The 13,620-nt window shown below is 47.4% G+C and overlaps 1 protein-coding gene across 1 annotated transcript in view; it reads left to right on the top strand.

Annotated features, from left to right (window-relative positions):
- insrb (insulin receptor b) overlaps positions 1 to 13,620 on the top strand; it is a 67,140-nt gene that overhangs the window by 7,257 nt on the left and 46,263 nt on the right. The window contains exon 2 of the mRNA XM_040184073.2: positions 11,107 to 11,655. Within this exon, the coding sequence (XP_040040007.2) occupies positions 11,107 to 11,655 (549 nt within the window). The remainder of the gene's footprint in view (positions 1 to 11,106; positions 11,656 to 13,620) is intronic.

Genomic DNA, 13,620 nt, shown 5'->3' with positions numbered 1-13,620 from the left:
CAGGCTTCCGGCTGGGCCTAAAGCCTAGTTTATGCTTCTGTGTTTTCAGAGAGACGCATGGACACGCAGACGCAAGAGCCCCTTGCGTGTCTTTTCACCCCTCCTTGCGTCCGTCGACCCATTTTTCTAGACTAGCGTCAAAAGCTACGCAAGCCGCCGTAAATATGACCACTGATCCAACCCGTCGTTGGTAGTTGTGAAAGAAAATACGGGCCAAATGTGTCGGCGATGAAAAGCAGCAGTGGCGATGCATGGGGCAATAAAGTCTATGATAAATAAATAAACAAAATGACTTCCACACACAAACAAAAACGCGTTACTCCACCTATTGAGTGCGTCGACACGACTGTGTGTAAAGACGCAGAAGCATGCGCCAGCCTCGAGTGATGCTTACCATGCACACCTACACATTGTGACACCCCCCCCCCCCCCTCCCCGTCACATGGGCCTGCTCTGATTGTGTTGTGTTTGTCCGTGTGTCCTTTTATGATCACTCCTGTTTGTATGTGTAATGTGTTCCGTGTGGGGGGGGCAGGAGGGCTCTGTTTTTGTCCCGATGAACTAGCCTGAGTTGGGTTACTATGGTGACTGCACTAGATGTGCTGGTAGGGCAGTGCTCCCTTTCCTCCCTGTATAAACACTAATTCTAGATTCACTGCATTTAAGTGCCTTGTTAATGGAAGTGGGATCCTTATTCTGTGCATAGTTGTCTTCCAGTGAACAGTCTATTCCATAGTGGCGTTACTATTGGGGTCCTTCCCTGTGTGTTTTTAATGGATTATTTTCCCTCCTCCGACCCACCCAGCAGTGTCCACTGTCCACACAGTAACTGACGGGCGTTTAGTCTTACTACACACCGCAACAGCAAAGTGTTTATCTTTGATCCGCGGCAGATGGGGAGGGAGACGGAAGCCACCCGCATCACAGATCGAGGGTACACAAAGCGCCTCCTTTCTCGACTCCTTCTCGTGCCCGCCGGCCTGCTCCGTCCACCTCAGAGCCATTTCACACCACCGCAGTCATGAAACCAGATGGGCGAGAATCTGGCCTTGCCCCACAAAACCACCGGCCAAGCAGTAAAATGTAATCACTTGATTACACGATGTATGCTTGTACGATTTTTACTATTAACGGTTAATTATTTTTTTGTTTTTTCTATCAGCTGGATTGTTTCTGCTTATCGGGAGACTTATCTATTGAACGGTGGCTTAGCTTGGCAGGGACAAGTGTAATAACAAACCCGCTGACCGCTCGACACACGCCAGAGTACATCTCCCGAGCTCAGTTTTTATTCAAACTGGAAAGTATTTGGTTCGAATCAGTTGAGCTACAATATGCTGGGACAATCAACCGCTTCACAGTTCACAAACTGATTTTAATAGATTATATACCAATGAAAATAGAAGTATAGTGTTTTTTAAACGTCTACAGGTTAATTTATTTTCAGGTTGAAACCATATTGAACAAAACAATATTTCCCCCCAAAATATAAATACCAACATTGTCACTGAAATAAGACTTTAGGACTCTTAAACACATTTTACTTTAGTTTTCCTTTGAGTACAAAGCGGTGCTGTGATATCTATCCTTCCTCTCAGGGTGTATGTTCTGGGAATAAAAGAAAAACGCTTCTGACCAGAGATGTAAATGCACAAATTAAACATTGAAGCATTCAGGTCAGACCTCATTTTTGGGTGGTGGTTGACACATCCTTTATTGTCCGTGTCCATCACGTGCCATTTCCTTCCTTAACAATGTTTAACCGGCCGTCTTGCTCTTGAAGGATGTGAGGAAAACCAACACCTACTGCCAGGCGGGAGTGGAGAAAGTGTCCCAGTGTAGTCTTCCATCCGGGAGAAGACACCGGAGGGACTCGTGCCAAGACGGGAGTGAGAAGGGACAGAGAGATGAAGCGCTTGTGCCTATTTTATGAGCCTGCGTCGGGCATTCCTAATTCACTTACAGTTAAAGAGGGCCCATATTGAATCATGCCTTGCTGTTAAATGACAGCGTAATGAATGGAAGTCATTTTACAATACCGCCGTGGCCACAGGCCCTCCCCTCCAGGGACTTGTCTGTCAGAGGCTGGGAAACAGGCAGTGATTTGTTGACCGGGGGGCTTTTGAGCGTTAACATGACGTCAGTATTCCCTTCGTGCCCTACCTATCAAGGATATCCTGTACTTGACAACTAACACAGCAGGGCGGTGATCTTGAGTCTTTGGGAATCTGCAAATATCTGCACAAATCCTGCAGCTTATGTGTCCATCGATAAAAGGATGACAGAACTTCGCTGCCTCGTGTTTCCAGAAGTGGAAGACGTCAGCAAAAATTAAAAAAATAGGGGGCGGGATTTAACAATTCCCCAAAAATGTCACATTTCTCCTGATGCATTAACTGATTTCACAGAGCAGATATATATGTTGAACATACCAAAAGTGTACAAATTAATTTACATATGACTTAAAGTGGCCCTTACAAGCTGTGGATCACAGGCCTGAGCAAAGGTGTGTGTGTGTGTGTTTCCAGCAGCAGCCACTCAGAGCTGGTGGTCTCACAGTGTAGACAAACGGGCCATTAAACTCACCCGGCCCCTCTGCTTTCCATCCCTCCAGCGTCCTCTCTGCTTTTCCCTCTTCTCCGACTTAGTTTGCCAACTCTCGTCTCCGCTTGCTCCCATACCGCTTTTCTTTTCTCAAGTTCAAGCTGTTTTGTTTTTTTAAACATTTGTTCATTCTTACTTTCTTGCGTTCATATTTCCTGTGCATATTTACACACACAAACACAATTTGCAGTCTCATTTCAAGGCGGTGAGAGTCCAATTATGTCCTCTCTGGGTGTTTCTCGTCGTTTGCATCAAATTTTGGGCTTTCGTTGCAGCCCAGAGTTGGCAGCCCTGCAGCAATCCGAATCAATAGGATTGGCCACGCTCGGGATGAGCTCACTCGTCCGATCCCCACTCAGGGAAGACCTCCACTAAACCCCTAAACTGTTTTAGCTGGAGGTAAAAGCAACTGTGTGTCAAAACCCACGCTACAGTTCCACGGGAACCGAAGTGTAAACTCTGGAGATGCAGCTTCACAGCCGTCGCTCCGCGGTCTGTTGTCGGGTGGGCGGGCGGATTTCTGGGGAGGAACGGAAGCCACCTGGGATCGACGAAGTCGTTTCTTTTTTGGCGCGGCCAACCAGGCAGGCGTAGCTCGTCCAGCCTCGTGTGTAGCTACGGTTTGCGGGTCAGAGCGCTGGCGGGGGCCGGGCCCTGCAGCTGCTGCCGTGCGGCTGCCAGTCAAGCGGAGGAGCCGAGCCCCGGCGGCCTCCCTCTCGGGCCGAGGCTCACCACACCAAGACGCCGCTCGGCGCTCCGCTCGCTAACGTGGGAAGATGAAAAGGAACATCAGATGTTTTCTCCATTACTCACTCGAGTCTATTTCTTCATCAAAGTCCGGCCCCCATTCGATTACCTGCTCTTGTTTCAAAATCCTCTTGTTTGTTTCTCAATGCTTTGAGTATGTCAGGAATGCTCCCCCCCCCCCTCTCCTCACAACCTGCTTTTTATTTGTTTGGAGCACCACCTGGTTTAGCCGTTTAGTCAGGCGAGGCCAGAATTGTTGAGATTTTTCTTTACTAGGTCTGTATTGCCAGCTGTCCGATTGTTTTCCAGACGGGGGAACACGTTGGCTGCAGCCGGTCACGGAGTTAAAGCTGAAAGACGGATCTAAATCGGTGCGATTATACATGTCATAAAAAAAACATGCCGGGTTCCCCATGCAATGCACGTGCAGAGTTTTTTCTTCTTCTCAAACGGTTGAAATTGCAGGGAAGGAGAAAGAGAGAGACCTAGAATGAGGAACTGGGCAATAAGGTCAAACCTCAGATACAAAGACAATGAACATCTTATCTGCTTTACAGATGCACTGACGGTTCCAAATTCTTGGCCGTTGTTTGCTAGTTTTGAGTGTGGAGCCGGAACAGCGCAGCAACAGTACGCTGGAGATATAGAGTCTTTGTTTGAGTTGTCTTGTAAAACATGGCCAAATTTAATCTTTAAATGTGACTACGTAAGGGTCGTCTCGTCTCACGTCCATCTTGCATGGAGACACGTTGCTCTGTGTGCATGCGGCGGGATATTTAGTGTTTGGGTTGGTGGTGCAGACTCGAGGTGTCGGTTCCTATGAGGTGTCCCGTCACTCTGCAAAGATGTCAAACAGGACTGTCCACACACATTCTGCTCTTCTGTTTCCTCCACTTAGCTCCTACACCTCTGGTTTCCTCTCTTCGCAGCTTCGACCCCAAGGTCAAACCCAAGCCCTGTGTGGCTATAGAACATATTGAGTCACTGTTTTTAAAAACAAGGGACCTCCCCGACTCCTTTTCTCTTTCCTCTTCCTCATTCTTTCTCACTGTTTATTTTCCGTCTCTCTGTCTCCCTCTGTCTGTGCCTATCCTTCCCCTCACCTCTCCTTTGCCATTGCCAGAAGGTAGACGGAGGGAGGTTGAGCCGAAGTCACCAGTGTGATCTGATTTAAGCCCCTCTTTTCTTGGCCAACCATCTGACAGCGCAGGGCCAGCATGTTGCTCTTTTCTACCCGCTTCAATCTGCCACAGCCTGGCCTGGTGCCACAGCTGTAACGGGACCCAGCGCTGGGTATAAATAGGCCCGGCCAGCTCCCCCTGCCATGCTCCTCAATGGGAAGCTGAGGCAATGGAGGAACAGGTGCTCCAGCCCACACACTTCCATTCCCTCTCTCTCTCTCTCTCTCTCCCCCGCTCCGTCTCCCTTCCCAAGCCCCCCCCCATCCCCTCTCCACACACCCACCCCACCTACACCTTTTATCTGACGGCCCTTCAAATTTCAAATGCGCCCGTTACGTGGTGTCACTCGGCCATTTTCCACTCTTATTGTTAAAAGAAGATGTCCTCCTTAAAATAGTTCATGTGTGGTTTAATTTAATGGCACGCTGGGATTATTTCCACTCTCCAAGCTGCCCCCCCCCCCCCCCCCCCCGTCTTTGGCTCTCGCACTGTTATTTTGGTCCTCAACTCTCTTTGTTTTGGAGGTACAAGTTGGTACATGTTAAACAAAATGCCTCTCATGCAATTTCTCAGCATCATTTTTCTCCGTAAAAGCCACAGCTTGGCAGTGGACGCACGCGGAGCTGGCTTTACTTCGCAGGACTTTCCACAGCTATATCAACAAACAAATGCATTTTTCCACCGCCAGTCCACTTGGCACCGCCGCCGCATATTCTCTCTCCTGGGGTTTGTTCAGCAACTGATCTGTTGACAAATCTATAATCAGCAGATCACCTCATCGGAGGCAACGTGTGTCCAACCCGACAGCTAGGGGAAACTTCTCACAGTCCAGAGTTAGCCGCCCGCTGATTTCGCGCCGGACAGGTCCGGTTTCCCGCTGGGCTAACGCAAAGGCGCCCTCTGCTACGGTGAAAGGCAGAAGCGGGTGCCGGTAAGCCGGGCGACATTCTCCTCTTCGGAAGCTGCCAGCGCGATCCACTTTCTCGCTGCCAGCCGGCTACCGTTAGTCGACGCGTATTAAATTCTCTGCAGGGAGCACAACTCTAAAAATAAGAGAAGAATCTGTCTGAAATTGTAGCTCCACTATAAGGGCAGGCTGCAGCTGCGGGGGCTCACTGAATAGTGGAGATGGCAGTTTCCGTCAGAGATGGTCGTCACTATCGCTACGACCCCGGTCACGCCGGTCGAGCTGTAATTCTGAAGGGCTTATTCTCTTATTCGTTTCCTATTTGACAAGCGAGAGGGAGTAAAGATGTGACGGAGACGGACGATGACGACTGGGAGCTAAAGTGTTACTTACCATGCTGCTTGACAGATGTCTTAAGAGCGTCTTGGAATGGGCGTGATTTAGGAAAAACACAAACTGGAGTTTTAGAGCAGGCTGGTAAACTCTGTGAAAGGAGAGAGGTTACACGGATGATCACGCTTTCATTCTTTCATTCCCCAGAGCACCGTTTCACTTGTAGTCAAATCTGAAGCGCTTTAATCACCAATACCGCTTCCGCACACTGTGCCTGGAATGTGTTGACAGCGTTTAGGTTGTTTTAAGTCGGTTAGGTTTTAACAGAATGGCCCCGGTAGTCGAAATCTGTTTGGTTGCCACGACCTGCCGGGTAGAGTAAAAGCACTGGACGAATGTTTGGAGACGTGAAACTTATTTTGGCATCTTCAAATTTCACGTTGCATAAAGCAGAAGGACTGAATAGATCGTACATAATATTCTGAACACTCGGTATTTGATGGATGATTTCACACATGTAGCCTGTACTATTATCGCCATGGGTGATTACGCCACAGCATCACAGTTAATGACTCCTACAGCATCAGGAACACAGAAGGGCAGGTTTTTTATGTGAAGGATCTATCAGTGTAGTTTGTGGGGTTGGAATAGTCCCGTCATATTAAAATAACATGTATACTGAGTGTAAAATAACATGCAAGTCATCCATGTGACCAACTTTACTGGAACAGTTCGTGCATTTATAAAGTTACTGTTACGGCGTGAATGTGTGAAGAGACCTCATAACTATTCAAGCAGCATTCAGGAACCATTGTCTTTTCCCCACCTGTTTGTTAGGGAGGGAACTGTCATTTCTCAATACGCACTTCCCTCAAATGTTCACGTAAAATGTTGAAACAGATTCATTTTCTGGGAAATCCCCCATTTAAGCTTAACCTTCACACCTGGTGCCATCTCCCAGCTTTTTTCTCTGCTGTTTCTGTTTGTCTGACAGCCTTCTATACCCCCCTCCCTCCCCCCCTCCCGCTCTCCTCCTCCTCTTCTCATTCCTGCTGCCAAATTAAGTGTCAAACAGACCGGGGAGGCGGGTGGATGGCCCACATTTCTCCTATGGAGATGCACAGTGTGGTACAGAACATCCCAGCCTGTGCTCTGTTATTCCATTCTCTGCTTAGATACAGAACCCCCCCCCCCCCCCCCCCACACACACACACACCGGCCCTCCCGCTCATTAGTGTCTGATTGGGTTGTTGTTATAATCAAGAGGTCCTGTACAGCCAGTGAGAGCACCAAGCTGTCTGCTCATGGGTGGTCCTCAGTGGGAGGGGGGGGGGCTTCTACTGGGGTCACGGTCATTGTCCACCACCCCCCCCCCCCCCCCCCCTCCGCGCTCAAACCACGTCTATTGTATCTATTTCTTTATATTCTGTTTATGTCATAATGCCATTCCAAATAGCAGCTCAAAGTTTAGTCTTTGTGTCATTTATTTTTTTCTCTTGAGGACAGAACATGAACGATTGTGCAGCAGGTGTCTCCTTCAATGTCTTTGTTTCTGTCTCACGTTGTTCATCCAGTCAGAAGCTTGGTTTTAATATTTTGAGTAATGCTGAAGGCTTAATGTTGTTATTATGGCCAACAGGTAGCAAAAGTGTGTGTGTGTGTGTGTTTGGGTCGCTCGCCATGTAACGTTGGTCAATAGCGGGCCTCCATTCATGCATGTGATCACCAACCGTCCTGTAGGTCCCTTTCGTCACCCCGCGTTCCTGCCTGGGCTCAGGTTACACTTTCATCCCGCTGCCTCCCATCAACCCGCTGCCCCCCTTAACCCCGACGGCCCCAACCTTTTTTTTTTCTTTTTTTCTTTTCCCCCAAGACCCGTATCCCCCTCGACCCAATCTCCCTATTTGCGCTCTTCGCTGCTCCTGTGCCCCGCCCCCCCCTCCACCCCCCTCCACCTCCTCCGGAGGGTATCTCGGAGGAGATAGCTCATTATTTTAAAGACCCGGTGGCTCATGCGGCCAACCCCAGACTACGTAACCCTTCCTCCACTCCTTTCCTCTCCCTCCTTCTCCTCCACTTTTCCTAATCTGTCCCCCTCCCCCCACCCCCACCACCCAATAACTTCACACACACACATACATACACAAACCACCACCCCCCCATGTCTATCAGTCCAAAACAAGTCTCCATTTTGCAGAGGGACCGCGTACAGCTTCCCCTCACGGCCCAATAACATTTCTTTATGTCAACAAAGCTTCTCCGGCGCGACGCGCTGTGTGTGCGAGTCTGTGAGCATTTCCAGTATCGTATCTCTCCCTTTACCCCCCCCTCCCCCCACCCCAAACCCCGTTAAACTGAAAAGGTCATGTTTGTGTCCTCTCTGTGTTTTCCTTGAAGATTGTTGCGGGCAGAGGTGGGTTGCACCCTGGCCCCCGCTGCGGTTGCGTAACGCGGTTTGTTATGCTGCCGCGTTGCACAATAGGTATCCGGTTAGTTCTGCAGGCTGACGGCGAGTGGGTGGCCTGCAGGCCCGTTTGATGCGTCCCGGAGATAAGGGGGGGTGTGTAAGGTTGCTCTTATCACCCGGGAATAACAGCGGCTGACACGCCGCGCAGGAAGAAGAGTGTTTTTGTGTTTTGGTTTCTGACACGCTGTGTGTCTAATAAAGAGGGTGCAGCCAGGACGACGTTGCTAGATTGTGTGAATGAGTAGCTGTTGTTTCTAACCCGGCCTTATCAGATGATCAGATTGTCCTATTTTAGCTGCCGTTGGCTACGTGGGTGCTTTCTGATACATTTTGTATCCAAACAACTGCCGTCGGATTGTTTTCTGCGGACGGGAGTCCTTTCGGCACCAGTAATGATATTGTGTCCACTTGTTGCCGTCTGACAATAAATGGATGGATCTGTTGATTCTTCCTGATTTTGTGAAAAATGTACCGTCAGAGTAATATTTGCTCCTTGTCAACAATATAATACACTTTCATTTGACTGCTATCATATTGCTATGGGCAGTTGGTCCAGTTGTGGGCGAGGTGAGGGTCAGATCTTCCAGTTGGCATGTGACACATTACGAACTTGTTCGGTTATACATGCGGCTGCGTGCTGTTTGGGGGTCAAACTGAATGATTAACAGGATGGCTTCCCTTGTGTACAGGGGAGCTTATTAGTTTTATAACTAATACCTTCTAGTTATTAGAAGTTATTCGCTTTTTTTAGTATTATGTGTATATTTTCTTCAGTTAAAATGCTGCTTTAGATTAAACACAATTGTCCATTGTGAAGCGTTTTCTAAATGTTACCGTATTGGACACAATCTCAAGCTCCAAATAATGTGGAACTATACCTGTATAGTTACCTAATATACCTCAGACCAGAAAAAGGCAAATTGAAAACGTAATATCCATGCAAACATGTTTTTCCTTGGTACAAACAAGTGACCTTTTACAAATATCTTGTAAATGACTTTTCACGCGCTGACTCACCTCTACTGCCAACATGCAGTCGTAGTAAACAACACGGTTTTATTTGGCAGTGCAGTGATTGGAGGCTTTCCTGACTCTTATCCATTAGAAGCAGTTCGTACCGTAGAGTTTGTACCTCGATTGTTGACATGTTTGCCTCGCTGACCTTTAACAGAATGGGAAGTTAATAGGTAGCTTACACCTGGGAAATGAGGACACTCGATAACAACTCAATGGAACCAAGTAGTCCACTGCAATCGATTTGGACTTTTTTCTGTTTCAAGATGCTGTAGTGCCATTGATTATTTTGTGTGTGTGTGTGTGTGTAAAGGGGAAGTGAAGGATTTAGCATTATAAATGAGGAATATTAAGAAAGGTGGCGAGCAGCGGAGGTTCACACCACCAACACGCATGGAAAACACTAGAGTATGATTAGTAGGTATGTGTCTGTATCATTGATTTGAAAGCAGAAGAGCAAATAGAGACCAATAGATCACCCGTATGATAAGAGGCTCATTTTACCCTCCATGCATGAGCTCAGGCTGCTTTTTAATGCGTATGTTCCTGCCAGCCCCCCCCCCCCGCTCTCAGTGTTTGTATTGTAATCAAATAAATGACTGAGAGAAGTCTTTGTTTCACAAGGTGGAAACACTTTTTACGTTCCATTACCGGATTGCATTTAAATGCAATCTTTCTGCATGTTGGTTATTGACCATAGCCATCTGTTTTGGGCCGTAATGGCTCGTTGTGTGGTTGATACGGTACATTCATCCTTAAATTTTAAATCGCCATTGGCCGTCTCGCCTCTACCATTATGGTTAGTGAGTGTGTTCGCTGAGTGTGGGTGTGTCGACACCGCGGAATTAATGCAAATGTTTCTCTCGTCTTAACAAGCTGTTCAAACTTCACGTGTACCGTCTTATCATCAAAGAAATTCACTGTTTAAACAATGAGGCATTCTTCTATAAAGTCACACGTTATTTTATTTATTTGTTATTTGACTTATTTGACATATAAAATGTGCATTTTATTAATTGCAGTAAGCAACAACAGCATTTATTTTCTCTCTGTACATCTCCTAACTTACACACACACATTAACACGCTGAGTGTGTGTGTGTGTGTGTGTGTATGTGTTTGTGTGTGTGTGCATGTACTTGCTGGTCCAAACGTGGGCCTGTGCGTGTGCCAGTGTTCAGCAGCTAAAGAGTATGAATGAGCCTGGATATGCATTTAGCTTCCAGGCTTCATTTCTGTTAACCCCTTCGTGTCTGCTTCATTCAGATCAGACGGTGCCGTACTGTAATTTCCTCTCTAGAGAAATAAGGCTGGAGCCAATGAGAAGACAGAGGATGTGTGTGTGTGTGTGTGTGTGTGTGTGTGATAGAAAGAGAGCGCCTGAGGTCAGTCAGATTGTAGAGGGGACTTCAATGAGAAGGGTTTCATGAATGGCTCTGCTCTACTTAACGCGGATCACTAGTGGTTTCATAGCTTTAATGGCAAAGGGAAGGTTGAATTTCATATCCGGTTGTTTTCATACCATTGCAAATAGAAAGCTCCTCTTGCGTTCATTTAAAGATTTAGATACACAGTCTATGGTTTGGCCTGTTGTTGTGAGCCAAAGTCAAGGAACGACATGACACATGGTGCTCATAGTAACACACTTCCTCTATTACAAAAATCTGTCACTAAACAATCACTATAGACGCTTAGTTCTAGGGAGGTGTTCCTAATAAATAATAATAAATATTGAGTGTCGTCCTACTAAAACCGTAATAAACTATTATCACACTTCCGGGGCAAGTTGTTTTTAAAGACTGTTTTATAGTCGATAATTGTTCCTCACATCTCCCTTCCTCTTAATCCCTCCAGTCTGCCAGAGTAAGGACATCCGGAACAATGTGACCAACCTCCAGTCGGTGGAGAACTGCACCATCATCGAGGGCCACCTGAAGATTCTGCTCATGTTTAAGACCAAGACTGAGGACTTCCGGGGCCTCAGCTACCCGAGGCTGCAAGTGGTGACCGACTACGTGCTGCTGTTCAGGGTCTACGGCCTGGAGGCCCTCACCGACCTCTTCCCCAACCTGGCGGTGATCCGCGGAAACAACCTCTTCTTCAACTACGCTCTTGTGATTTACGAGATGCTGCAGCTGAAGGAGGTGGGCCTCCACAGCCTCATGAATATCACCCGGGGCGCTGTGAGGATTGAGAAGAACCCAGACCTGTGCTACCTGGCCACCCTGGACTGGTCCAAGGTCCTGGACTCAGTGGAGGACAACTTCATCGTGGATAATAAGAATGACAGAGAGTGTGGAGATGTGTGTCCCGGCACGGCTCAAGGTCAGACCACCTGCCCACAGAACACCATCAACGGACACTTCAGGAGCCGGTGCTGGTCGCAGAACCACTGCCAGAGAAGTAAGTGTACATGTGCCTTTATGTCCTTTCAACAGGGGAGAGCTGATTGATCTTTGATAAATCTTCTGAGAAGTCAGAGAAAAAGTTGCTCCTTCAACTGCAGAAATCGCCAAATAATGTAAAACAACACAGGGGGAAAAAACAGGCCTTGAGTTGTAGCCTGAAGCTCGCGCACCAACTCTGTGGTACTGTAATTGTTGTTATAGGTGGTGTCAGGTGTTGAAACTCGCCCAATAGAGGGGAAAAAATAACGTTGATGTAGGAAGAAGTGGAAAAATCTCAATATTGACCGACTGGTTTGTACAGAGATGATAGTGTAGCACCTTTCCAGGATCCATCACGCCGCTCTTTCCAAGTGCAAGTGGCCCATTGAGACGCTTAATGATAATATGCACTGTGTTTTTTTTTTTTCCTCCCAGAAATCAATTGCGACTGATGTTTTCACGGCAAACGGTTTACGTAATGATTTCTATGATGCGGAGGGCTGCTCCTGATACCAGCAGCCGGGGGTCGTGGACTCCCTCTGATTAGCATTCATTGACTGCAGCGTTTGTGGGCAAGTGTTCTGTAATTGTGGGCTCTGACCTGCTTGATGTGTGGAATGACTCAACGGCGTTGTTGAGTCGGAGAACTGCGAGCTCAAAGGTAGGCATTATGGCGTGAAGAAAGAGAGCTCGAGCAGGGGAGCCGACGGACCGGAATAAACAGTAAAGCACACTTGTTTGTTAAATATTGGACAGATTTTCTCTCCTTTTTGACAGAAAGGAGCTGCGGGTTCGCTTGGCGCTGCATGTCGGCTAGTCAGTCGCTCAGTCTTTCCTCTGCAACCATAAACACAGAGAAAGGCTTCTATTGTGAGACACACCGATAATGGTTATTATTTTTTTGAAAGCGATTATAGCTTCTGTTGTTGTTTTTTTCTCTTCAGAAAGTCAAGCATCCAAAGCACTCGGCCGTGTTTATACATACAGACTGTCGCAGCCAGCAAATAATGTCGGCTCCTATATTTTCTGCCAGGTCTCTCTGTTGGAAAAGTAATTCAGGCTGTGTCTCCCTTTATGTGTCTCTCGCTCTCTACACGTACAGACAAAGACGTCGCATGATGTTTTGACTTCATCGTTTTGTGCAGCTTTCAGTGTGCGGTTATAACAGCCCCTCTCAATCCATTTGAAAGCTATTATCAAACCTTGTATTTGTACCTAAATACAAGAGCGATCCAATTGGCTAAAAGGGGGTCAGATGACTAAAGTGCAGGCCGAGGGTAACACATCTTTGGGAATGAATGTTCAGAACAGCCGTGAGTTGTGGCAGTACGACATGTTTCCTTTTATAACTTTTGCTGACTTCAAAGACAAATCTCTTTTCAAACCATTAAAAAAAAAAAGAAGAAGAAGAATGTGAACCTATTCGCTGAGGTGGGCGCCCAGCACGTCAAACAACCTGCTGTGCGTGTGCGTTCATGTCTCCTCTGCTTGGGATGGCCCCGGGGGAGCAGGTATGACGCTGCGCTCTGCGTCACTTCACCGACCCCGCTTGGGTCTGTGCAACGCGGCGCTTCTAGAGCGCGACGCCGTTGGCCCCGGCGGCAGGGCTGTGCGAGTATGTTTTGTGTTTGTTAAATGCTCGCAAGTGTTTTGTGTGCGTTCCTTGTGTGCTTTTCCAGGTGAGAACCGCAGGTGCACATTGCCACAGACCTTTTTAAGCTCACAGCCACTTCAATGCTTCAAGTCAGTGTTGTTCTACTTGAAAAGAACCATACAGGGCAGCAATAGTTATTGTTACCAATATGTGGAAACAGTCTAATGTGCTTGCTGCTATGAAGAAAGAGACATGTGTTGTTTGCCGGCCCTTGTTGTATACAATGAAACACGTGGTGGCGTGAGGAAACTGTGGGATCTTCCATTACAACATCTGTAAACAAACAATAAAAACGTAAGTTCACCGACTTGTGTGCGGGGCATTAGG

Source organism: Gasterosteus aculeatus, chromosome 8 (assembly GCF_964276395.1).
Source record: "Gasterosteus aculeatus chromosome 8, fGasAcu3.hap1.1, whole genome shotgun sequence".
Taxonomy (NCBI): domain Eukaryota; kingdom Metazoa; phylum Chordata; class Actinopteri; order Perciformes; family Gasterosteidae; genus Gasterosteus; species Gasterosteus aculeatus.
Note: the sequence above shows the minus strand (reverse complement) of the source record. Positions and strands in the feature narration are given on the sequence as shown.